The sequence below is a fragment of the Oscarella lobularis genome, chromosome 16, assembly GCF_947507565.1.
Source record: "Oscarella lobularis chromosome 16, ooOscLobu1.1, whole genome shotgun sequence".
Classification (NCBI taxonomy): Eukaryota; Metazoa; Porifera; class Homoscleromorpha; order Homosclerophorida; family Oscarellidae; genus Oscarella; species Oscarella lobularis.
In genome coordinates this window covers 1,404,061-1,429,331 of record NC_089190.1, presented here as the reverse complement: position 1 = coordinate 1,429,331, position 25,271 = coordinate 1,404,061, and the positions used below count along the sequence as shown (strand labels likewise).

Genomic DNA, 25,271 nt, shown 5'->3' with positions numbered 1-25,271 from the left:
TGTGCCGGTATGTGTGGGCCGATCTGGGCATGCGTTGCGCGCGCTGAGTCGTTCCTGACGCGCCGTGTCAGCTCTATAAAAAGACCAGTTGTTGCACGATGCGTTGCAATCGCAATCTCGTTGAGTCGTTCGAGTCGGAATGCAGTGCTCGTACCACGATCGCAAATTTCGTCAAACGTTCGAATTCCTATCCAATCGTCTTCGCGCGAAGACGATTCCGCTACGACTCCTTCCCAAACTCGGCCGACTCGTCTGCTGCTGCTCCAACGGCGACGATCGCGAGATCACCGGCCCGGACTCGAGTCGTCTCTCGCTTATCGAAACCTGGCTGAAAAGCCATCGCCACGACGTCGACAACCGCGACGAACGAGTCGTGCAGAAACTCGAGCAGATCTTCGCTTCCGTTGTCGCGGAAGCGACGCCAGCGAGAGAACGCGTCGCCAAGGCGAGACTTCTCGACGTCTTGAGAAAAATTGAGAATGGAGACGATGACGTCTGTAGATGCAGCGATTCGAAAAATGAAAATGTCAGCTATGTCACTGACAGTTTCGAGATGGAAGTCGAATGGGATTTACCTTCTCTTGATCACGTCGGTCTGCTGATCGGCAAAAACGGAAAGAACATTGACGCCATTCGCAGTCGCTTCGATCAGGCGAAGACCGAAATTGTGAGTCGAAAATGGGATCCGAGGCTCAGAATGAAATTTGCTGGCGTCGAGAGAAAAAACGTCGAGGCGGCTGTAAAAGTGGTCAGAGAGGAAATGGAAAGAATCAAAGAAAATAGACGTCGACACGCGGAAGCAGTCCGACTCTGGGGCGAAAGGCAGCGTATGCAACGCAGACGTTCGACAATGCGTGCAGGACATTATCCGTCGTTGAACGACGAGCCTAGCGTAAAGGAGCTCGCTCGCGACGTATACGAGACGAAGGATCACGCTCAATATGTATACAACATGAAGGAGAAAGCTCGTTATGTATACCAAGTGAAAGCCGCGAAGAAGTCCAAGAGTTTTGAGTCTCTGACTCGAAAGAAGCTCGGCGTCTTGGAGAAGAGTGGCAGTCTGTGTTTGCACTGCACGACGCCGTTTTACAAAGGTCGAAATGGCTTGGGCGATTGTCGGTATCATTCGGGATATCTCGTTGCCGGCCAGTGGTCGTGCTGTCAGAGTGAGAGTCGCGACGACGACGAGCGTCGTGAGCACGCGAAGCACGGATGCACTCGAGGAAGGCACGTCTGGCGCTTGGGAAAGGAGGGCAAGCGAAGGAGATGTCAGAAGGGAGGGTGTGAAGTCACTATATTAGAACGGGACTATATTAGAACAGCAACGCCCAATGATGTAAGGTGCTTGCGCAGTAGCAAACTAGGTTAAGATACGTAACCACCCCTGACAACGGCCCCGTAACTCAATTAGCGATTTTCAGCAAAGGTTTACGACGTTTTACACCGGCATACATACTGCACAGTGATGAATTTTATTTTTTATTGATTGGGACGCCTTGTCATGCCGAGAAGGTGAAAATAGAACAATAACTTTCTGTTCTAATATAGTCCTGTTCTAATATAGTACCTTCTAAGATGGCACTATTTTAGAACAGGGTCTATTTTAGAACAACCTCTTATCAGTGCAGAAGCAACGAAAACTCATGCCTGTCACCGCCTGGTAGCTACCGTGCATGGCCTGCATGGCCTGCATGTGTGCACGTTGGGACCGAGTCTGTTCTAATATAGTCCTGTTCTAATATAGTTCCTTCTAAGATGGCACTATTTTAGAACAGGGTCTATTTTAGAACACACCGAACAAACGTTTTACGAATGTTTTCCTTTCATGCATGAATAACGAGAATACTTAGTTTTCGCTGAACGTTAGCGATTACTGTAAGTATGTCAAAGTAGACGTGAAAACGTCAAACGTTCGCGCTTACTAAACACCGGTAACTTACTAGCTAATTGTACCGCGTCAAAGGACGCAACTTAACTGAACGTCAACACAACTCTTCTTAAGTTAGTTTTACTTTTAGCCGCTTATTCTGTCTGGGACTACTTCTTTCTCTCCGTTCTTCCGGGCGTGGTTTTCCAATAGGGACCAGGCCGATTGTCAATGAGCTGGTCAAACTCACGATAAAGTCTTTTGAAATTGTCTTTGACATATTCCAAGTCGACATAAATTGACTGATGAAGAGTGAGTCCCTGATGTCGCGTGGTCGTGGAAACCTTCCCACGGTGCAACGCTTGGCATTGCACGTCCATTTGTTCGAATTAGTATATATTAAACATTTGTAAAACGTTTGTTCGGTGTGTTCTAAAATAGACCCTGTTCTAAAATAGTGCCATCTTAGAAGGAACTATATTAGAACAGGACTATATTAGAACAGACTTGGTCCCAACGTGCACCCATGCAGGCCATGCAGGCCATGCACGGTAGCTACCAGGCGGTGACAGGCATGAGTTTTCGTTGCTTCTGCACTGATAAGAGGTTGTTCTAAAATAGACCCTGTTCTAAAATAGTGCCATCTTAGAAGGTACTATATTAGAACAGGACTATATTAGAACAGAAAGTTATTGTTCTATTTTCACCTTCTCGGCATGACAAGGCGTCCCAATCAATAAAAAATAAAATTCATCACTGTGCAGTATGTATGCCGGTGTAAAACGTCGTAAACCTTTGCTGAAAATCGCTAATTGAGTTACGGGGCCGTTGTCAGGGGTGGTTACGTATCTTAACCTAGTTTGCTACTGCGCAAGCACCTTACATCATTGGGCGTTGCTGTTCTAATATAGTCCCGTTCTAATATAGTGACTTCACAGAGGGATCGATTTGAAGAATTTCTAAGGAACGGTTCGTCTGTAAAAGGATAAGTCTAAGACATGCATGCAGATCAGCATGTGTTTGATAGCTCATTGTAGTAGTGCTGGATATGGAGTAGCCATTGAAACCAGAACTTTATCAAGTTACGCCAGTTTCAGTTCTGGTTTATGTCTTTAGACGTTTTCGGTATGCTCTGTGTTTACATACAGCTTTTTAGTAGTTGACAAAGTCAGGACGAGTTTTTTTGCCCTTCTACGTCTTCAACTTCAAGTGTCTCGACACAAGTAGAATGTTTGTATCCGGGAATGCAGGCGAAGAAACCAGCATTCGTTTCGGCGATCGGCTTCGTTTCAGGACTCGCCTCCGTCGTCGGCTACGCGACATGGCAACGACCGATCGCCGCGGCGTCGCCGCCGACGTTAGGACTCCTCCTAATCGCCTCGCGCGTCGGTCCGACCGTTCCGACGACGACGTCGATCGCATCGTGGACCATATCGACGATTCTCGGCGTCGTATTCGCCGAAGGCCTATCGCTCGCCCTGCGTAGCCCGTCCGACTTCGCCTACGCGGGATTCTACGCGTCGGCGCTCGCCTTTTTCCACTTCTCCGAATTCCTCACGACGTCCGTCTACAACCCAACGAAACTCACCCTCGACTCGTACCTTTTGAATCACAGCAAGGAATACGTCGGCGCGGCGGTGATCAGTTGGATCGAATTCGGTCTCGAATATCTTCTCGTGCCCCGACTCAAATCCTTGACATTCGTATCCATGCTGGGCCTAATCTTTGTTGTGTTTGGCGAAGTCTTACGAAAGGTTGCCATGTGCACGGCTGGTTCCAATTTTTCGCACGTGATCGCGTACCGGAAGGCGAGGAATCACGAATTGGTGACTCACGGTGTGTATTCCCTCTGTCGTCACCCGTCCTACGTGGGTTGGTTCTATTGGAGTATTGGAACTCAGCTCGTGCTCGTGAATCCGCTCTGCGTCGTCTTCTACGCGATCGTGTCGTGGAAGTTCTTCAAGGAGCGAATCGAGGACGAGGATATGACGCTGCTCTTGTTTTTTCGAAAGGAGTACTACGACTATCAGCGACGAGTCGGAACGGGATTGCCGTTTATCGACGGTCACCGGTTGACTAGCAAGGAGATGACGGAGCTCGGAATCGACGAATAGGTGCATGAAGCATTGTACATATATATACATGTATGTACGTGTACAATACTATTGCATGTGAATCAACTGTCAGGTGTGTTTGGTTTCTCTTTTTAGTTTTCTTATTATGCAATGATTCTCGTAGATGACGACTAGTCGCTTTTTTGGTAACATTGACCGCGTGCTGGCAGCGCGTCCTGACTCGGTGGTGGTGTAGTGTACTCTGTGGAATCTCTGTGGTCGCTCAGTACATCGTGACGTAAGGTGACGTCAGTTGTACCTGGCACGCAGCGCCCCGGATAATCAACGTTCCCATCTTTATTGTATCACCGTTTCCCTTTCCTCTCATTCTGCGAAAGCGATGGCATTGAAGGACGTCGAATGGGACGTACTAGAGGCGTCGGACGACGATTTGGACGGTAAGACGGTCTTTTCTTGGAACCCCCAACGAAAAAAACCACGGGGGTCTCCTACACATGCCCGCGCTCTCGCCAATTCCCTCTCAATCGTCGACCATGTCCTTCTTCGCGCATTTAAACAGTTAGACTGTTTGTCTAATCTCGTTAGAGAGGAAGTTGTCGTCTAAACTAAAGCGTTGCGCGCGTTCGAAGTTCAGCCTGGCCGGAAATAACGCGCGACCCAAACTTGTCACTGTACGTCTTCGCTCGACAGATAGGGGGGAAAGAGATTCATTAGTATAGTGCGCGCACTCTGCGGCTCCGCGTTGGCAGCGTATCCGTTCCTATTATGACTAGTTCGATCTCGCACGGGATCGTCGATTGTCGACGTCGCATTACGGAGACGTCGAGTCGTTCGTCTCTCAAGCGCTGTCGCGCGATCGATATCGACGCCTTCGTCTCGTCGTCGGCGTCGTCGACGTCGTATCGTGAGTCGCTCGCGGGCGTGCGCCGCGAGACGTTCGACATATAAATACACGCGCGCTCGCGTACTGTAATCGCGTTGGAGGCGAGAGAGAATCGATGGCGCGCCCCCTTTGCGTTCCACTGAATCCAGCCGGCTTTCGTATATCATTCTATCGCGGAAGCAAAGCATTCCTGAACGCGATTTATCTACCGCTTCCTCCTTTACCGTTTCCTCGACGAATATTCCCCCGCAACCCCCGCAGTTCGATCTCCTAACTTGATCTTTTAGAAGACTACCACGGTAAGCGTAGCACGCTAACGACGAATCGATTTTTTTCATCGGCACGATCAGATTTCGACTACGCGGACGACGACAACGATATGCGCGGCGGCGTGGGTGCGTTCTTCTCTCGCGAAAAAACGCGTTCTATTTTTGCCTCTATGTATAGCGATTCACGAATGCCAAAATTCCCAGTGTCGAAGTGCACCGGAAAACTCGTATCCGACGCGCGTAAGTACAAAAAAGAATCAACAGCTTTTCTCTAACGTCGATCCGCATCCGGTTCGTTTCCTTTTTCGTCAGGTCTGTCATCACATCGAGTGTCAGGAGACGAACGGCGGTCGTCCCTACTGTCTCTGCACCGATTGCGACGAGCTCGTTCATCGTGCGAGCAAGTCCAGTCACGTGCGGTTTAACTTTACGCCGGCCGGTAAGCGAGACGTTGTCAGTCATTACGCCAAATTGGATTTTTCTCTAATGCGCAGACGTGATTACTCGCGATACGTCCGATTATTCGGATCTCGATTCGCTGCCGACTTCACCTCTGCCGTCGAGGCGAGCAACTCCCGAGTAAGTATTCGCGATGTCCCCCAACGTGACGAAACGGGATAGAGCGATTATCGACACGTGACATTGATTTATCGTGATAAGCAATCGAATTAATTACCGCGCGAAGATAGGGAGAGAATTCGGGATATCTAATATTTCCCCGGAAAGTTCGCTCTCTCCTTTCGTCCTTTCGTTTTCGAGTTACTAACTAGCATAACGTTATCGCGTACGTCGCGTGTTTGTGTTTAGTCGTCACATGAGCCTCGCGGATCGTCTCGGAGCCGTCGGCGGTCGACGGCTGCGAAAGAAAAAGCCGACAAGACGGCACAACACAGACGTGAGTCCAGGGATACCCTACCCCTCTAAATATGCGCACATCAAAGTCCGCGCGCGTTCAACCAATTAGTCGGTCGGGTAGAGGAAAGTGCGCGTTGGGGCGTGGTTGTATGGAGCATAATTGGCGTGGTACTGCCTGTGCCGGAACAGTCTTACGTAAATCGATGAGGAGCACAAGCACGGTCGCCGCTCCGCCGCCCGCGTCGCTACGACGCTTAAACAGACTTCGGTTTTCCGTTGCGTCTTGTTCCGTCGAGACTGAACACGTAGGAAAGCGAAGACTTACAACGCACCCTCTCCTTCGCTCTTTTCCGCGTTTTCGAGACCGTTTGTTTACGTTCGTTCTTCATCGCTTAGGACCTCGGTAAAGAATGGTTTGCGCTGAGAATCGGCGTCGACGACGAAGTGATTCCGGTGCTTCGAAGCCAAACTCTAAGGTGAGACCTCGCGCGCGCACAAACTCAGGAGACGCGGGGACGCGGTGACGTAGGCGGCACTAGCGCCTTCGCACCACTTAGATCACGAACTTCCTCGGGTTATGGGACACTCGGGCAGCCCACGCGATTTTATAGCTAGCTCCTTCGCTAGCTCGAAAGCGATTTCTTTTCGATGTCTCTTCTGATTTCGATCGCGTTCATGCATATCTTTCGTTTCGTTGACGCAAAACTTGCGCTCGTCCGCGTTGTATCACGTTACGTAAGCCACGTGCAGGCATTTGCAAACCGCCGCGCTTCTAAAAAAAAAGAGCGAAGGCGGCCGTCTATAACGCGCCCTCGTCGAATTTCGCCCACAGCGCGCGATAATGTCACTTTGTGTAGGGAGGCGGTTCAGCCTGCCTTCGAACGGCATCAAATCTCGTTCCAAACGGCTTCCGTTTACCTTCGATCGTCGACGACTCCGTTGGAGTGGAGTTTCGAGACGTATTGTCTCGGCGGACAGACTCTACGCGTCGAAGTTCGCAGTCCCAGTAAGAAAAAGTGGGGAAAGGAGGAGACTCCGCCCCTCTCGCGAGCGGAGGCGTGAAATTTTCTCTCTTTTCTTTGCGCAACGTCCAGATCTCAAGGCAAAATCTGATAAAGGACTCATGTCGACGATCGTGCGTCATCTGACGAGACCGAAATCGCCTCAAGTTAGTCAGCGAAAGGACAAAGATCGAAAATTCAAAGAGGTACTACACAAATAACAGGGTTCCTTGTTTATGAGAAGAAGGAGCGGGGGGAAAAATAGCCTCCGACAGGATGTAGTTCGTAGAGACCGTAAACACACACAGAAAAATAGTGCCTCGTGTGCGGGCCCCGCGCGCGCGGCGAGAACCGCGACCGCGACCGCGCCCGCGCCCGAACACACAATCCCCGAATTCGCGCGCGCGCGAGGCGCGTGCAGCAAACGCTACGAACGAATTCCACGCTCTCGTCTTTGTTGTTAGCAACCAACGAACGCGCGAACAAAATTAGATTGCGCTGTCTCGGGAGACGATATTTTATTTTCCTCTTCGGTGCGCGTTGGTGACGAGCGGGTCGCCGAACGGGACCCCAGCCGAATAATATACGACATTTCGTTTATTCGGGGAAAAAAATACCTGTTTGCGCGTCCTCGCCCGTCACACCCGGAAGCGCGAGGTCTGTTCCGCGCGCTCGCTGACGTAGTTAGTTCCCAAACAACCGCAAAGGACCACCTTGCTACTGCATCCTTTGAAAAATAGGGTTGCTCACCCTTGTCCCTGTCAGTTGCGACCCTGAGCTAACACCCAGAGTTCACGCACTGCGGAATCCTTACTGACTGATACTTATTGACTGACTGACTGACCGGCCGTCTTTTGCTTTTGCGGTATAGCACTTCTTCAAGAACGCGGATCGGCTCGCCGTCAAACGATCGGGCAGCTTCGACGATCTCGACATTCGCCGCAGCAATAGCATACCTGGCAGCAACGTAAGTAGAAAAGCGAATAAAAGCAAACCCGATTCCAGAAAAGCGGAGGTCGTGGGGGGGGGGGGCTACGCCCTGAATGCAAGCGCGTGCACGCGAGGGGTGGTGACCCACTTATCTCACATCCGTCCGGGCGCGTGCGTGACCTTCCGAAAAAATAGATCACTCCGCCTCCCTAATATACGCTGGATATAGACGCGACGCGGCTCGGGACGCAAAGACATACGATTACTGCTTGGCGTCGGGGTAGACGACGGGACAACGCCTCCACCGCCCGGAACTGACACGGACGAGACGACGACGACGACGCAATTAGACGAAACGGAATCGTCGTCACACACGACGACGACGACGACGACGACGACCACGACTGACGGCAAACAGAACGGCGTCGTTGGACACACGTCGTCGACGCGCCAAAAGAAGCTTCAAGCGATGCTTGGATCCGGTTTCTCGAGCCAAGTACGCTTTTTGGTGCCGTCATCGTCTCCCATGGTTATAACGTTCAATTGTGATAGGCTGGGCGAACGCTCGCCGATCAACTCGAACTCTTCTCCGTCTACGGACTTCCTGGTTACGATGGGGAGAAAATCGATTTGGGACGAAGCGAAGAGACGCGAGTGAGTCCGAGAGAGAGAGAAAGTCTTCCGGGAGAAAAGTCTTTCGAACGTCTGTCGCCTTTGTGTAGTTGGGCTCTTGGAAGGACCACGTGTTAGGCGTGGAAAGCATGTTGAAACGCGAGTGCGATCTCCAGGAGGCGATATGGGAATTGTTGTCGACCGAGGAGTCGTATATGTTGGCGTTGAAAGCCGTTCTCGAGGTCTTCTACGTGTGCTTGCAGGAGTTGAAGCGCGAGAAATTTCTGGATGTAAGATCGCCGCCTTCCTTTTTGCTTCCGAGAACTGAGGGTCACGTAATCTCGTTTTTTTTTTGTTGGGAAGATTGAGACGGAGGAATTGTTCGGCAACATTGCCTACGTCTACTCGTCGAGCAAGTCGTTTTGGGAGAAACGGCTAAAGCCCATGGTGGACGGGGTGAGAACCGGGTCGAAATAATTGAATATTCGTTTAGAAAACTTCGTTTGTCTTTGTTGTCTTAGTGTAAGGAAACGAGAGAAAGAATCGATCCCCTTCAAGTCGTCAATGCTCTCACATACGTAAGCAAACGACGGCAACGCGTACGTCGATTGCGTACACCTAAGGTTTTTTCCTCGCTTCCAGTTCGACGAAGATTTGGAGCCGTACGAGGAGTTCTGCGTGCGAGAAAAGAACTGCGTCGAATACCTGACTGCCCAGAAAAAGGAATCGGTCAACTTCAAAGCGTACTTAGAGGTTCGTACGAGCGACTCTCGAGCCTTTTTCGTCATATCGAGTTCTCTCTCTCTCTCTCTCTCTAGTGGTGCGAATCGCAACCGCGATGCAGACGAATGAAATTAGCCGATCTCCTCGTCAAGCCCATGCATCGTCTGATTCAGTATCCGCTTCTCTTGAAAGCGATACTGAAGAAGAGCGACGACGAGGAAGCGATCGACAAGCTCTTGACTGTGGCAAGTGGAATCACGTCAAAAGCGCCCACAGTTCTAGTTTCACGTTCTCCTTTTTTTTTAGGTCGAGCGCGTCGAGTGCTTTTTGAATCGCGTCAATTCGATGGTCGGTCGTAAGGGTCAAGAGGAGAGACTGTCGACCATACAGGCTATGATAAGCGGATACGTGGGCTTCGAGTGCCCGCCGGATTTGGAAAAGGTTGGTTGATCCACGGTTTTTTCCTCGAAAAAGACTCACTTCCTCTTTTCTCGTTCGTCTGCGCAGCACTTCGTGAACCTATTCACGCTCGATCTTTTGAGTCCCATGCCCGGCGTGCCGGAGTTTTACAACGGCCTGCGCGACATCTATCAGGAGGGCTCGTTGAAATTGAAAGACTCGCTTCACACGCTCAAGTCGGCTAAGGTATTGGATTAACATTGACCTTAGAGAAATGCATAACAAGCTTTATCTCGTATAGTCGGATGTTCACGCTTTCCTGTTCACCGACCTTTTCCTCCTGACGACGCGAGTAAAAAAGAATCGCGTGAAACTTCTCCAACAGGTACGCCAACGACTTGGATCTATAGATCTCATAGCAATGATAATCTGTGTATCTTTTTTTTCAGCCCATGCGCGTCGACCGTCTCGTTTGCGAAAAACTGAAAGACCCTTGTAAGTTCAGCGCGATGAAGCCACGACATGGTTAATTGACCCTTCCTATGAATTCCAGTTAGCTTCCTCCTTATCTATCTCAACGAGTACCGCTTCCCGGTGAGCTGGTACTTATTCCAAGTTGCGACCGCCGAACAGGCCAAACAATGGATGGAAGCGTTGCAAGACGCACAGGTGAGCATCCTTGTGAATAAATATCTCCGAGACCCGCCGCGTCACCGTCGGCATTCTCCCCTCTCCCCGCAGCTCGCCTACGCGAACGCGTGTCGCGGTTTGCGACTCCGCTCCCCGCCTAACGGACGTCGCAATCGCCTGCCGTCCGTTTCGTCGACGGGAAGTTGGACGTCGCGCGCCCAGTCGTTCAGTCGAACGCCGTCGCCGGGCGCGTCGCCGTCGCCGTGCCGTCGCTGCGCGACGATGCCGCTATCGAATGCGGTGCGACAAGGCTGGAGCGCATCGCCGTCGTCGTCGCCGTTGCCGACGCATCGGACGACGTCGCACGCGCTTCCGTCGCTACTCGTCACCGAGTCGGCGGCGGGATCGACGACGTTGACGGAGATCAAGGAGAACGAGGTCGTCGCCTCGATGTCGAATCGTCGAAGTAACGGCGAGGGAAGTGGAACGTCGGAGACTAGTCTCGATCGGCTGCTCGACGCGTTGCCGGATTCGTCGTGCGACGAGAACGAGTCGTTGTCGGATGCGAGTTCGTTGGCGAGCGATCGTCGGAGTCTCACTTTGCCTATGGATTATGTTGCGTCGCCGTTGGTCGGACGACGACCCGCGTCGCTGTCGTCGGATCGGAGTGCCGGCGGCGGCGGTGACGCGGCCGCTCGGTTGTCGACTGTGCGCACTTGCGGCAGTTGCAATGAGTTGGATCGGTTTGGGAAGAACGGCAGTAGGAGACGCGATATTTCGTCGACAAAGTTCATATGGCAGAATCGGGAGATTTCGTAAGTTGGGAGCAGTACGTACGTGTCTTCAGTGTCTAATGTTGTTGGTTTGTTTTAGAAACGTTTGAATGAAAGGAGAAATTAATGCTTAAAATTTTTTGGTACATGTATATGTAGGGATTTTAGTTTCGTTTATATATTGATTGTTACAGGGAGCACTGCTCGCTTTTTTGGGTTTGCTTTGGCTTGACGCATTAATACTGTGAATCGTTGAATTCTGGGCGTAGATAGAAATATTTACTAATGATTGAATGGAAAGAAGAAGTCCCGCCTACTGTGCCGCGCCTACATGATTAGAAGGTTCTCACGTGATGGGAAGTCTACTCGACGAATCACCGTCGATCAATCAGTCAAAACAAGGACAGCCGAACAATGGATCGGCTTGTCTTCGTTCTCCTTCTCGCGATCGCCGCGATCGTCGAGAGCGCTCATCAATGCCCGCCCAACTTCCAATTCGCCTCGATGACCGTGGAGGAGCGAACCGCGCTCGCCCAGTACGTTCTCATGGGCCGCGTGACGCGCATCGTTCCCTCGCGCGAGGATCCATCGCACTACGGCGCGATGGTCAGCGTCAGCTACATATTCAAGGGCGTCTTCACCAACGAAGTCAACTTTCCCGTCGAAACATTCATCGCCGGATTCGGCGACGACTGTCGAAGCAGCGTGCGCGTGCGCGACACGAAAATCTTCTTCGTCGAACGCGATGCGAGCGGCGGATTGGCGGCGTTCTACGCTCCCGCCGCCGCCGGCGATGGCGGCATGGGCGAAGCGATCGCTCGTATTCGACTCGACGACTTGCGGGCATCTCAGAGCAGAGTCGAGGGTACGATACAGGAAAATGGTGAGGAACGCAGTTTATAATACTTCTCTCGTTAGAATTGCAGACGAGCTGTTCGACTTCTCAATTCGGGTGTTGCAACGACGGCGTGACGACGGCGACTGGCGTCGATTTCGCTGGATGTCCAGGTTAGGATTTAGAAAATGTATGATCTTTTTTTTGAACTCAACGTTTTTTCTTCCTAAGTTCCCGCCGAGGCGAAGAATCAACCGGACGCCGAAATTTTCGACGTTCGCGAGCCGACGGCCGAGAAGACGACAATCGACGTCATGGCCAGCTTGAAACTTCATCTCTTCAGCACGGTCGCCTTCGCCGAGGAACACTGGTGCCCGGATCGAAATCAAGTCGACTTCGAATTGGAACCGGGAGCGCCGATTGGTCGACCCATGGCGACCGTTTTCGCCGACTATCCCTCGTCGTCGTTCCCAATAACCAATTTCTCCTTTGTTCTCGTGACGAAGCAATCGGCGTCGGAGAACGCGTATCTGTTTTCCATTCATCAAAACGGACAGACGCAGTTTGGCCTTCGCTTCGACAGCGGTCGTCTCGTCGTTCGCTTTTCCGCCGGCGACGAGGTCGTCTTCGATAATCCCGGCATCTCGGACGACGAATTCCATCGCTACGCCGTCGGCGTCGGCGAGCGCACCGTCGCGCTTTACGTCGACTGCAATCTCGTCGGCAGCGTAGCGACGGCGACGAATCGTCCGCCAATGCGAACCCAAGTCGGCAATTTTGTTGTCGGGCATGGCATCGGCGGAATCAGCGCGCAGTACGGCGGAATACTCGAGTCGATCGTCTTCACGAACGATCACACCGACGCCGGACGATTGTGCACTATTATTCCGGACTGTCCGCCGCCGCCTCCGACCGATCCGCCGCCGACGACGCCGTCTCCGACGACGCCGCCTCCGCCAACGACTCCGGGTCCCCCGTCGACGCCGCCGCCGCCAACGACTCCGGGTCCTCCGTTCGTCTCGGACACTCCAATGGGTTCATCTCCGGCTCCAACGGCGATTTCGACTTCTGCTCCCCCGACGACGACGACGACGACGATGCCGCCGCCCGAGTGCGGTCCGTCGAAACCGTGTCCGTTTCACGGCGTCTGTAACGCGGCGTTGGGTCGATGCGAATGCGTCACTTGTCACGGCGACGTCGAGATGAATTTGGTGTGCGTCAACGGTACGACGTACGACAACGAATGCCTCGCTCGTCGTTCCATGTGCGAGAACTCGTTCATTGGCGAGATAATCCCTGGAATATGTGATGGTAAGAAAGGGGGGTGCGATTACGTGTACGAGTAAACGAGACGATTTTTTTTTCGAAGACGAGACGACGACGATGAGCAGTTCTTCCGGCTCCGGCGATCCGTGCGAGGGATATGTCTGCGAGTTCAGCGCCGTGTGCGAAGTGACGGTCGAGGGTGCGTTGTGCACGTGCAATTTCGACTGTTCGGGCGTCGTCGCGAATCGGCTCTGCGGAAGCGACGGTCAGGACTACAATAGCACGTGCCATCTGAACAAGACGCGATGCATGAAGATGGAGAATATCGTCGCGATGAGCAAGGGACGGTGCGACGAGAGATCCGGTGAGAGCGTATATACACGTTGCGTCGTCGCCCGACCTCGAAGCCAACGTTTCGTATAGGGACTCCCTGCAATGGGGACGATCCGTTGGAGACGCCCGCGAGCTGCGAGAGCAATTCGGATTGTCCGTCCGCTTCCTATTGTCACGTCGGCATGACGTTCAGTCGGTGTTGTCCGGGTGAGACAAGCGTCGCCACCACAAAAAACGAACATCTTTTTGCATTTGTTTTTTTTTAGTTGCTCCGATTCCGACTCCGACTCCGACGCTGCCTCCCGACTGCTCAGTCTTAGCGTTCGGTTGTTGTCCGGATAGGGTTACGCCAGCGCAGGGAAACGCTGCAGAGGGATGCCCAGGTAAACAGAAAGACTTCTCCGTGTAGCCGATTCTTAGTCACTAGGGTTTTGGATGGACCCCTAAATCTAAATGATATTTTTATTTTTACACAGCCGAAGTGGATTTGCTCGAGGACGTGGCCGACGGCTCTGGGATCGAAGTCGATCCCGTCGATCCCTATTGCGGCAAATTGAACATGGCCTACGGAATCACGCAAGACAGCGGCGTCACCATGGCTCTCATCGAAGCCTTTCGGCCGTACTTCCCGCGCGACTTCTCCATCTTGACGACGTTTCAAACGAGCCAGCAAGCGAACGCTCACCTTCTCACGATCTACTCGTCGACCGGCGCCATACAATTTGCGTTGACAATCGATAGCAATATGTTGATCGTCGACTACGCGGGCGACAAAAGCGGGCAGCGCAATCAATTGACGTTCGACGCCAATCTGAACGACGGGATGTATCATCGATTGGCCGTCGCCGTCCAGCGATCCGTCGTGACGGTGATCGTTGATTGCTCGACGCTCGAACCTCAGTCCATGTCGCGAGATCCCATGTCGCTTTTTGACGCCATGGGATCGGTGATGGTCGGAAGTCGGCTCTTGGGAGCGAAGTCGTTTGAGGTAAAGTCGGGCGTTAGTCAGAAAACGAATCGGCGTTTTATAGTGCATGGGGGCTAGGCGGACGTACAGCATCTGTTCATCAATCCGGATCCGTCAGCTGCGTTTGCGTATTGCTCGCGACTTGAAGACCTGTGCGGGCCCACACCCACGCCAACGACGGCTCCAACAACGACGGCTCCGACAACGACGGCTCCGACAACGACGGCTCCGACAACGACGGCTCCAACAACGACGGCTCCAACAACGACGGCTCCAACAACGACGGCTCCCACAACGACGGCTCCCACAACGACGGCTCCAACAACGACGGCTCCAACAACGACGGCTCCAACAACGACGGCTCCAACAACGACGACTCCAACAACGACGACTCCAAGTACGACTTTTTTCGTTCTCATGGCTAATAATTATTTAGGTCATCGACCACTTTTAGGTGCTCCTTCGAAGCCCTCTGTTCCCCAGTTTTCCGGAATGAATTCCTATGTTGCCATGGCGTCCTTTGAACGTCGTCCGGATTTTGCTCTCAAAATGGAATTCAACGCTCGTTCAGGAGATGGAACTTTGCTTTACGCGGCCAATGCGGATGGCGGCACCTATATATCTATAACGTTGTCGAATCAAGTCGTGCATTTCCGTTTTAACAGCGGTTCGGGCGACGTTGCCATAGAGTAAGTTTTTGCAGACGCCTACGTTTTCATACTCGCTATTATATTATTATTATATATAGCTCTGGAAGTGAACTAGTCAGTTTGAATGAAGCGCACACGATTACGATTTCTCTTTCCAAGCTTGTGGGCAAGCTTCAACTTGACGATGGGACCGAGGCGAAAGGAAAGCGAGTATGTTCTTCAATTTTTGTCTTCATTTCTTCTGCCAACGTCGGTGTGATCTTTCTTTTAGACGAAGAAGTCTGATCGGTTTGATTTTGCTGACAATCTGATGTACTACGGAGGCATTCCGGAGACACTGGAGCCAATTCCGGCGGCGGGGATTACCAGTGGATTTACTGGATGCATCACATCCGTGAGCTCATCTCTTGCCCTCTCCTTCTCGTCTATTTCCGATTTTCAGGTCACTCTACTTGGGACTGCTGTTGACTTTACGGCGGCAGTAGACATGAACAATGCTGTGGCCTGCGGTGAGGTTCTATACGAGTTTTGAATTACGAGTTAGGACGTTTTTTTTTGTTACGGTTAGCTGCCGTGCCGCAGCCGCCGGAAATCATTACATCCATGCCGCCACCAGCAAACACAGCAGCATCCACGCCGCCAACAGGCCCCACGACGCTTCCGTTCATCCCAAAATTTTCGGGATCAAATTCTTACTTGGCTCAAGCGCCTTTCGGCGTTCAGCCAGAATTTTCTATGGATATAACCTTCGACGCGGGAGATGCAGAAGGAACGTTGTTTTACGCTGGGAATCCGGCCAATGGGGACTTCATTTCGATAACGATAAAGAAACGGGAGGTGTTCTTTCGATTCAATAGTGGCTCGGGAGTCGTTTCACTCCTGTATGATAGCTGTAGATCAGAAAGGTAACAATGACTCACTGAACTCTCGTGTGCTTTTAGAGCCGGAGGCAAAGTGGGCAAGAGCAAAGTGCACACCGTCAAGGCGTCGGTAGTTAAGCAGAAGGTCGTCTTTCAGCTTGACGGAAGAAGTAAAGTGAATGGCGAAAGAGTGAGCATTGCAAAGCTAGCCTTTTTGCTTCGTTTGAGTGCCTATTTTTTAGAAGAAGAAGTCTGACAGATTTGAGTTTGAAGCCGACATGTACTATGGCGGTTATCCTGATGATCTGGAAGTTGTACCAGATGCCCAAGTTGTGACCGGTTTTACCGGATGCATTCAATCGGTACGTGCAGTTATTGTCTGTCTTTAGCTGCTTTTACTTTAGCGATCACTTTTTTTTCAATTTAGGTTATGCTGAACAACGCTGAGGTGGACCTTGGGACTTCTACTGCCACCAGCAATATCTCTTCGTGTGACTTGTAGTAAGCTTTGAGATTTGTTGATGTTTTTTTCTGTGAAGTTTCTATGAGCCAAAAATGTTCTGTCTTTTTTTTGTTGGAGAAGACTCTGCTCCATCTACTTTCACTAACTACACGTAAGAATGCCCGATTCGTGGGAAAATTTTTTCATTGCAAGTTCGCGCATGCGCTCTTTGACTGTCAATGGCGTTTTCGTTGGTTTCGCCGTTTGAACTTCTTTTTCTCGTCTCTGAATCTCGTGCGGCTAGAAACGAAGTCCGATCGGTTTGAATTTATCAGAGGTAAGAGCTACGTGTCGTTTTATCTTCGCATCATTGTTATTTCTGTCGCTTCTTAGACTCTTGGCACTGTGGAGGTTTGGGAAGGTAAAAAAAAAGGTAAATATAACCCAAATAGAGCGACCGCTACTAATGCGAGCTAATTTGAGCTCCGCTAAGTTTGTTGTAAGTGCGTAACCTCAATGGGGGCCCTTCTCCCGAATCGGGCCTCTCCACGCATTCCAATCGCTACCGCTGCGTCGCTGCACTACAGTTCGACTAACGACAAGCCGTGGCTTGACGTTTTGTACAAAAAAACGATGTCATTACTCATACTAAAACGCGTGCCGGAAAAGTTTTTTTGAGGAGCGAAATTTAGCCTGCATTGACTGTTCGACCCCATAGCCATGTTAGACTGGTAAAGTACAATAGATCTAGCACGTTTATTTGGCAATCGGCGAGTTGAGGTCTTTTGGCATCCCTGAACTATAGCACATGGTTTTTGGTCAAAAACCGCGTCTCTCAGAACTCCGAATTTTCTACGTCAAACGATAGGGCTTTAGTACCTAGTTAACTCCACGGTCTTAAAAAATTGTTCATCGCACCGATTTTTTGCTTTTTCGAGAGGCGTGGCTAATATTAATGTGTACCGGAAGGGGTCTTTTTTCGTGTGAAATTTGACCCGTACGAACAGTTTCACCTTGTATGGTTGTTCTACTACTAAAGTAGAGTAGATCTAGCGCGTTTATTTGGAAATCCGTGAGTTGAGGTTTTTAGGCAACCGTGAACTATAGCACACGGTTTTTGGTCATTTTGGCGACCTCTACAATTCCTGAAATTTCTTTATAGAACGATGCGTATTGGTTGCCTGTTTGACCTCGCGGTGCCAAATTGACCTCACACCTCAAATTTTGGCTGAAATTGGCATTTTTAGTGATATCAACACGTGGATCAAGTCCCTCCTCCTCCACGGTGTTCCTTCAACCTTTCAAGGTAAATAAGACAATGAATTTGATTGGAATTCAATGCGCTAATTCATTTTCGTTTCAGTTCTCTCCTCTCCCCAACGAATCGATCAATCTGACGATTTTTAGATGCAGAAAGAAGAAGACGTAGACGAAGACATCACCCTGGGGACTTGGGTTAAAGTCTCCCTCCCTGGCAGCCGGAGGTTAATCAGCTGTCCCCCTGTGGACTTGGGTTAAAGTTCACCCTGGTGACTTGGGTTAAAGTCTCCCTCCTTGTGGGCTGGAGGCTAATGTGCTCTCCCCTGGGGACTTGGGTTAAAGTCTCCCTCCTTGGTGGCTGGAGGTTAATGTGCCTACCCCCTGTGGACTTGGGTTAAAGTTCACTGTGGGGACTGCAGTCTCAGTCCCACCGCTTGGCCAGGAAGTCAAGCGGCAGCGCAGGAGCGACGGCCCAGGGACTACCAAAGAAGGAGGAGGAGGAGGAGGAGGAGGAGGAGGAGGAGGAGGAGGAAGGGGAGGCGAGAGGACTTTTAATTTTTTTTATTTGTACATCCGGGATATTCTCAATAAAAATTTGACCATAGTTTCTCCTACTTTTCCATGCGGAAATGGCACGCGACGTAAAATGACGTGCATTTTACGTCACGCGCAGTTCAGTTCAGCCTTAGCGCGCTTTTATGGACGCGCGTCTAAGGCTAAACTATGCTCTCGTCTCCATACCCTGGAGAACAAGAGCAAACACGCAACTACTCATGCAACTAATCATGCGATAAACATGCAAAAGAATTCTTCTTTCGACATGCAAAGTCTTTCTTCTTTTCCATGAGCCACCGTTCTCCTCAGAGAATCTAAAAGCGAGCGACGAGATACTGCAGGGCTCTCAGTCTCCGCAATAAGCTTTTGATGTCCAATCGGGAGCGACTTGTTCAATTTTATCCAGAATGCCATTTACTAAATGGCACAGGCGCTGTATCTGCTTGTCCCACGGTCGGAAGACTCACCTTCGCCTCAAACTGCACGATGCGATCAATCGGATCAATCATCCCATTCATTCGCCCTTCTGCTATCATCTGTGAAGCAACTCTCTCAGCCTAAAAAACGATAAAAATAAACGCGATTTTTCTTAACGTTTCCCATACTAAATATAGACTATCTATGATTTAAATTTGCCCACTGTCTTGACTGTACTATGGGGTCCCCAAGCTAGCACGTGCATACTAAAAATTGGCTCAGTTTCACCTATTTTTTTCCAACTAAAGTATGTGGCATTTATGTGTATATACTCACAATACAGTGTCATTATAAGATCAATTCTACTACCTACCTTTTCCGCTAATATCTCCAGAAGCCTTCCCAGCTCCTCAAACGTAATATTATTATACAGCTTGCTCGCCGGCACGATCCAAAATGCTCGTCCCGTCCGACGTCAACGCCTTCTGATGCGGCAAACTGCAGCCCGCGAATAATCCGCTCCAAATACATCTGCATGCGCGAACGCCGTTGCCCGGCCAACGCGAGTACTGTATAGCGCAGTGGAGCGCGGTGATCTGCTCGTCCGGATGGACGACCGATCGGTAGGAGAGCTCGCTGTAGCGTTGCGCCGCTTTGATGAATAGAGACGAGCGATTTTGAGATACAATTCCATTTTGTATTCGACTGGATATTGTTTTTGAGGGGAATTCCCGAGAGGACTTTCGCCGCTTCGCGCCACTCTTGTTCCTTTTCGTAGATGCTCGAAAGATGCTGGCGGAAGCGTTGCGACCTGAAATAATAAACGATTATTGATTATTTCGCCTTCCACGTGTTCTAACACGTGCCTGTTCTTCGATATACGCGCGGCTGGAGACGTTCGAGAGCGAAGTGAGCGACTTCTTTGGCGACGGCGTCCGGCATCGACGTCAGGCCGGCGCAGAAGTCCTGGAGAATCGGGCGCGAGACAACGAGATAGACGTTTTCCTGCACCATCGCTTCGGCGAACGCTTTCAGCGCCTCGGCGAGGCTCGTTTTCGACTTGAGAATGTTTCGGAGGACGCCGCGATACTTTTCGGCCATGTCCTTGTGACCGACGCCCTTGTCCGCGGCGGCGGCGAGCTTCTTTTCCACAGGTTCGGCCGTTGGAAATCGAATACAACGGCTAATGACCCGTATACTCCTTATATGGACAACGACTAATGACCCGTATACTCCTTATATGGGGATCCTTCAACAGACTGACTCTCTATGAAAAATAACAACAAAAAACAAACAGATTCAAAAGCCATCTACAAAGGCACGTTTTCAGGATCCGGACTGGCGAGCGCATCATCACATATCGTCGACGTGTACGGTATGCAGTTGACGTACTTACAGTTCGGACAGAACGTCTGCGTATTCTGGACGTGATAGAAAATGACCAGCGAGATGACGAACATGACGAACAGTGCGGGCACGGCAATGATGACGAGTATCTTCTTGCGTCGGGCGTCCCACTTACCGAACGTAATGTAGGGCAGGAAAATGATGCCGGCGACGAGGCCGAAGCAGAAGCCGCCGAGCTGGGCGAAATTGTCGACGTAGGGCAGCGTGCCGATCATGAGAAAGAGAAGGACGATGACGAAAAGCTTGATCAGTTCGAACGCTTTTCGTTTGACGATTTGCCACGTTTGAAAGAGCTCGATGACGAGCACGGCGAGAAGACCGAAGGCGGCGGGCGACGCGCCAGCCACGGGCATGTACGGAATAAAAATCCCACTAATCTATAGACAAAAAAAAGATAACGTAAATTCTCTCTGAGTCTCTCCCTCTATTTCTCACTATGTATCCGCCGATTCCGCTGATGAAATAGATCAAAAAGACGCGAAGCCAACCGGCCGTCTTTTCGATGCTCCATCCGACGAAGAGCTGAAAGACGACGACGAGCGTCAGATGAATGAAACCCAAGTGAAAGACGAGCGGCGTAATGAAACGCCACCACTGATTCGGATTGTCCGGTTGATACGTATTGTTCACGTCCGCTTTCAGTCCGCCCATGCCGCAAACGTCGCTCAGGCAATTGACCTTGGGGGAGAAAAGTGAATGTAGATAATCTATTTATTAGTATCTATACCTCTTTGCAGCTTTCCGCGTCGGCGTGGTACTTCCCTTCGTAGAACTCGCACAAGTCTGGACTGGTCAGGAGACAGTCGCCGGTGATTGTCGCGCAGCACGGTCGAAATTCAATGAGAATGTTGTCGCCCGTGCGCAGGATATATTCGCTGCATTTTTCGCCAATCTGAAAGGTGCCCTTGTAGTCGTTGTTGCATCGGTCTGACGTCGTGTAGCCGCCCGCACGATAGCTCTCGCGTTCAATGATACAGCATCCGTACCCACCTAAATTTAGAGAAAAAAAACGCATAGATGCATGGTTCGGTGCACGGGGGGTTTCTATAGCGACACAGAACGTGAAGAGGACCCTTGCTGTGAAACGTCTTCTCCTAATCTACGCTTACCTTCTCCACTTTCCTCTTCAAACTTCCTCGCGTAACCCGCGTAGATCTTCGAGTCTTCTCGCATGCACGGCGTGAATTTCGCTCCGACGTGAATGAGATAGCGACCGTCGGGACCGATCCACATGTTCTTCGCGACGGTGTGCGTGTAATTGGCCGTGTAGGGCGGCACGAGCGACGAGAACGTTTCGTTCTTCACGTCGACGCCGAGACCGATCGGCGCAAATCCGCCCAAATAGGCGGTGACGCCCATGGCAACGACTTGACCGACGCTGATGAGAATGATGAAGATGGGAAAGAATTGAGGCAGCGATTCGAGTTGCATTCGAACGAACGTATCGACTTCGTCCTTTCCCTTCTTCTTCTTTGCATCATTGTCATGCGAATCCGATCTCAAGAGAGCTAAATAAAGATAGAGCCTCTTTATTCCCTCAACGACTCCTTCCTCTTTCTCTCTGTACCGTACCTGCTTGATCGAAACCGAACCATTCCTCCTTCTTCGCCTCCTCCTCGGCTTCCTCCTTCACGCGTCGCCTATAGTAGGCCAACGCTTCATTGGGATCGCGTATAAATTCGCCTGAAGTCGACGACGACGCCAACGCGCCCGCCTGGGGCTTCTGAGCTAAAAACCAAACGAATTATTAATTAACATCCACAAGAGACGAGACTTTAGGATACCACGTTGCTGCCTCTTTTTCTTCGGCGGCAATTGAGGCTTAATATCTTCGCCATCGGAATGATATTCGTCAGACGACGAATTGCTATCTGGAGACGTCGAACGTCTCGGTCTGTTATCGTACGCGGGATCCATCATCTGAAGCTGGACGTCATCGATACGAAAAGCCCCGCGCTGACTCGGCCTTCGTCTAAAACTCGGCCCAATACCGCTCTCCTTTAATTAATAATTAGAAAATTATTAATTAGTTAAATATAAATTTTTTTTCTTACCGAGACGCGCTCCTTGGTCTTGTATTCCCACAATTGCATGTTGCTTGGAGCTCCTTCCGCTCTCTCGTCCGTCAAGCCGAAAAATCGGCCGACTTTTTTCATCGTCGTAACGCTGCCTCGTTTCAATGTCGATCTCCAGTTGCCGCCGTCGCCCGCTTGTCCGCTCGAAGAGACGTTTCGCTTCAGCGTTTGAAGAAGCTAGAGGAGAGAGGGGGCGTGGTAGGGCGTGGTGGTTTTTCGCGTTTCTTTCGATCGACGGCTTTCTTACCGATACGAATTGGCTCACTGTGACTTTGTTGCCATTTTGAATGTAGTCGAATACGGCGCGTACTTCGTCGACGGTCGGTTGGCGAGGTAGGCCGGCGATTCGCCACGAAGCGTTCACGGCGTTCGTCGTTTGATCGACGTTCAGCTCGTTCTTGCGAGGCGAGTCGAATCGTTGGAATTGGCTGCGAAAGAAGTCGATCTCGGTGCGAGAAAATCCCGACATGGTCGAACTTCGACGCGCACGCGCAAATAGTCTTCGAATTTCCGGCAGACGGTGTATATATTCCGGCAGACGGTGTATATATTCCGACAGGCGGTGTATATATTCCGGCAGGCGGTGTACGTACTCCGCCGGCAGGCGGTGTATATATTCCGGCAGGCGGTGTACGTACTCCGCCGGCAGGCGGTGTATATATTCCGGCAAGCGGTGTATATATTCCGGCAGACGGTGTACGTACTCCGCAGGCAGGCGGTGTATATATTCCGGCAGGCGGTGTACGTACTCCGCCGGCAGGCGGTGTATATATTCCGGCAAGCGGTGTATATATTCCGGCAGGCGGTGTACGTACTCCGCAGGCAGGCGGTGTATATATTCCGGCAGGCGGTGTATATATTCAGGCAGGCAGTGTATATATTCCGGCAAGCGGTGTACGTACTCCGCCGGCAGACGGTGTATATATTCCGGCAAGCGGTGTACGTACTCCGCCGGCAGGCGGTGTATATATTCTGGCAAGCGGTGTACGTACTCCGCCCGCAGGCGGTGTATATATTCCGGCAGGCGGTGTACGTACTCCGCCGGCAGGCGGTGTATATATTCCGGCAGGCGGTGTACGTACTCCGCCGGCAGGCGGTGTATATATTCCGGCAGGCGGTGTATATATTCCGGCATGCGGTGTACGTACTCCGCCGGCAGGCGGTGTATATATTCCGGCAGGCGGTGTACGTACTCCGCCGGCAGGCGGTGTATATATTCCGGCAGGCGGTGTATATATTCCGGCAAGCGGTGTACGTACTCCGCCCGCAGGCGGTGTATATATTCCGGCAGGCGGTGTATATATTCCGGCAGGCGGTGTACGTACTCCGCCGGGTGGCGGTGTATATATTCCGGCAGGCGGTGTACGTACTCCGCCGGCAGGCGGTGTATATATTCCGGCAGGCGATGTATATATTCCGGAAGGCGGTGTACGTACTCCGCCGGCAGGCGGTGTATATATTCCGGCAGGCGGTGTACGTACTCCGCCGGCAGGCGGTGTATATATTCCGGCAAGCGGTGTACGTACTCCGCCGGCAGGCGGTGTATATATTCCGGCAGGCGGTGTACGTACTCCGCCGGCAGGCGGTATATATATTCCGGCAGGCGGTGTATATATTCCGGCAGGCGGTGTATATATTCCGGCAAGCGGTGTACGTACTCCGCCGGTAGGCGGTGTATATATTCCGGCAAGCGGTTTACGTACTCCGCCGGCAGGCGGTGTATATATTCCGGCAGGCGGTGTATATATTCCGGCAAGCGCTGTACGTAATCCGCCCGCAGGCGGTGTATATATTCCGGCAGGCGGTGTATATATTCCGGCAGGCGGTGTATATATTCCGGCAAGCGGTGTACGTACTCCACCGGCAGGCGGTGTATATATTCCGGCAGGCGGTGTACGTACTCCGCCGACAGGCGGTGTATATATTCCGGCAGGCGGTGTACGTACTCCGCCGGCAGGCGGTGTATATATTCCGGCAGGCGGTGTACGTACTCCGCCGGCAGGCGGTGTATATATTCCGGCAGGCGGTGTATATATTCCGGCAGGCGGTGTATATATTCTGGCAAGCGGTGTACGTACTCCGCCCGCAGGCGGTGTATAAATTCCGGCAAGTGGTGTACCTACTCCGCCAGCAGGCGGTGTATATATTCTGGCAGGCGGTGTAAGTACTCCGCCAGCAGGCGGTGTATGTATTCCGGCAGGCGGTGTAGATATTCCGGCAGGCGGTGAATATATTCCACCAGGCGGTGTATATATTCTGGCAGGCGGTGTACGTACTCCGCCGGCAGGCGGTTTTATATATTCTCGCAGGCGGTGTACGTACTCCGCCAGCAGGCGGTGTAGATATTCTGGCGGGCGGTGCACGTACTCCACCAGCAGGCGGTGTAAGTACTCCGCCAGCAGGCGGTGTATATATTCCGGAAAGCGGTGTACGTACTCCGCCAGCAGGCGGTGTAAGTACTCCGCCGGCAGGCGGTGTATATATTCCGGCAGGCGTGTATATATTCCGGCAGGCGGTGTATATATTCCGGCAGGCGGTGTACGTACTCCGCGGGCGACGAACGCTCTAAACTGCTTCGTAACTATCTACTACTTACCTTTTGACGTCGCTCGGACCTTCGCATCGTCGAGAACGAGCCAGAAACCGTGTTTCTTCGAAACGAGACGCGCGCGCTAACATAAGCACGTGACCTCACCGGTTTAACATTGTGACGTCATAAATAAACTATTAAAAATCGCGGATTCACATTGCTACGCCTATAGAATGGCACGGCAACACGTACAGAGCGGTTTCGCGAATATTGGAAGAGGGACAATTTGTGACCAGGACAAATTGTCCCAGGACAAATTGTCCCAGGACAAATTGTCCAAGGACAAATTGTGCCAGGACCAATTGTCCCCAGGACAAATTCACCAAGGACAAATTGTCCCCAGGACAAATTGTCCCAGGATAAATTGTCCCCAGGACAAATTGTCCCTGGATAAATTGTCCCCAGAACAAATTGTCCCAGGACAAATTGTCTTTAGGACAAATTGTCCCCAGGACAAATTGTCCCAGGACAAATTCTCCCAAAAAATACATCGAAATTACACGGGGTTAGCCAACGGGTATCTCCTGTAATAAATTACAGCGAAATTACAGAGGGTTAGCCAACGGGTTTCTCCTGTAATAAATTACAGCGAACTTA

At 51.4% G+C, this 25,271-nt stretch overlaps 5 protein-coding genes, 2 long non-coding RNA genes and 1 pseudogene across 12 annotated transcripts; 5 read left to right on the top strand and 3 right to left on the bottom strand.

Moving 5' to 3' along the window:
• The first annotated feature begins 46 nt into the window (after positions 1-46).
• On the top strand, positions 47-1,652 carry LOC136196516 (uncharacterized). The gene has a single exon (XM_065986078.1). It carries the CDS (start codon positions 140-142, stop codon positions 1,367-1,369), a length of 1,230 nt encoding a protein of 409 aa, XP_065842150.1. The 5' UTR covers positions 47-139; the 3' UTR covers positions 1,370-1,652.
• A 1,072-nt stretch (positions 1,653-2,724) lies between these two features.
• Positions 2,725-4,161, top strand: LOC136196517 (protein-S-isoprenylcysteine O-methyltransferase-like). The gene has a single exon (XM_065986079.1). It carries the CDS (start codon positions 3,112-3,114, stop codon positions 3,979-3,981), a length of 870 nt encoding a protein of 289 aa, XP_065842151.1. The 5' UTR covers positions 2,725-3,111; the 3' UTR covers positions 3,982-4,161.
• Positions 4,162-4,275: 114 nt separating this feature from the next.
• LOC136196510 (pleckstrin homology domain-containing family G member 5-like) lies at positions 4,276-11,323 on the top strand. Of its 5 annotated transcripts, XM_065986070.1 has the most exons (26): positions 4,302-4,379; positions 4,716-4,846; positions 5,113-5,124; positions 5,176-5,220; positions 5,273-5,334; positions 5,407-5,533; positions 5,589-5,673; positions 5,902-5,989; positions 6,346-6,425; positions 6,807-6,955; positions 7,044-7,156; positions 7,822-7,917; positions 8,110-8,376; positions 8,433-8,534; positions 8,603-8,782; positions 8,856-8,948; positions 9,014-9,070; positions 9,135-9,245; positions 9,311-9,460; positions 9,522-9,656; positions 9,723-9,860; positions 9,916-9,999; positions 10,064-10,109; positions 10,168-10,283; positions 10,356-11,059; positions 11,118-11,323. In XM_065986070.1, the coding sequence occupies exons 1-26, from the start codon at positions 4,342-4,344 to the stop codon at positions 11,125-11,127; spliced, it is 3,219 nt and encodes a 1,072-aa protein (XP_065842142.1). In that variant the 5' UTR covers positions 4,302-4,341; the 3' UTR covers positions 11,128-11,323. The 5 variants fall into 5 exon arrangements, with proteins under 5 accessions (XP_065842145.1, XP_065842143.1, XP_065842141.1 ...); XM_065986071.1 differs by lacking the exon at positions 4,716-4,846 and having other exon boundaries at positions 4,297-4,379; XM_065986069.1 differs by having other exon boundaries at positions 4,301-4,379; positions 5,113-5,220.
• Positions 7,040-8,029, bottom strand: LOC136196521 (uncharacterized). Its single transcript, XR_010672228.1, has 2 exons — positions 7,765-8,029; positions 7,040-7,708 (listed from the first exon to the last, which is right to left on the bottom strand). It is a non-coding gene; the product is annotated as an uncharacterized lncRNA (long non-coding RNA).
• Positions 11,324-11,397: 74 nt separating the features above from the next.
• Positions 11,398-16,510, top strand: LOC136196508 (agrin-like). Its single transcript, XM_065986066.1, has 16 exons — positions 11,398-11,882; positions 11,936-12,025; positions 12,084-13,163; positions 13,222-13,482; positions 13,542-13,658; positions 13,718-13,834; positions 13,928-14,439; positions 14,497-14,815; positions 14,873-15,107; positions 15,167-15,278; positions 15,340-15,462; positions 15,511-15,577; positions 15,637-15,949; positions 16,010-16,118; positions 16,171-16,290; positions 16,356-16,510. Exons 1-16 carry the CDS (start codon positions 11,432-11,434, stop codon positions 16,428-16,430), a joined length of 4,101 nt encoding a protein of 1,366 aa, XP_065842138.1. The 5' UTR covers positions 11,398-11,431; the 3' UTR covers positions 16,431-16,510.
• Positions 16,511-16,610: 100 nt separating this feature from the next.
• LOC136196520 (uncharacterized) lies at positions 16,611-18,135 on the top strand. Of its 2 annotated transcripts, XR_010672227.1 has the most exons (4): positions 16,611-16,707; positions 16,764-16,803; positions 17,533-17,676; positions 17,734-18,135. It is a non-coding gene; the product is annotated as an uncharacterized lncRNA (long non-coding RNA). The 2 variants fall into 2 exon arrangements; XR_010672226.1 differs by having other exon boundaries at positions 16,764-17,676.
• A 49-nt stretch (positions 18,136-18,184) lies between these two features.
• On the bottom strand, positions 18,185-19,789 carry LOC136196490 (COP9 signalosome complex subunit 4-like; annotated as a pseudogene).
• Positions 19,790-19,834: 45 nt separating this feature from the next.
• Positions 19,835-24,778, bottom strand: LOC136196489 (inactive rhomboid protein 1-like). The gene is made up of 9 exons (XM_065986045.1): positions 24,681-24,778; positions 22,332-22,512; positions 22,064-22,261; positions 21,794-22,007; positions 21,582-21,737; positions 21,119-21,517; positions 20,737-20,999; positions 20,445-20,687; positions 19,835-20,386 (listed from the first exon to the last, which is right to left on the bottom strand). Exons 1-9 carry the CDS (start codon positions 24,761-24,763, stop codon positions 19,913-19,915), a joined length of 2,211 nt encoding a protein of 736 aa, XP_065842117.1. The 5' UTR covers positions 24,764-24,778; the 3' UTR covers positions 19,835-19,912.
• Between the last annotated feature and the right edge of the window lie 493 nt (positions 24,779-25,271).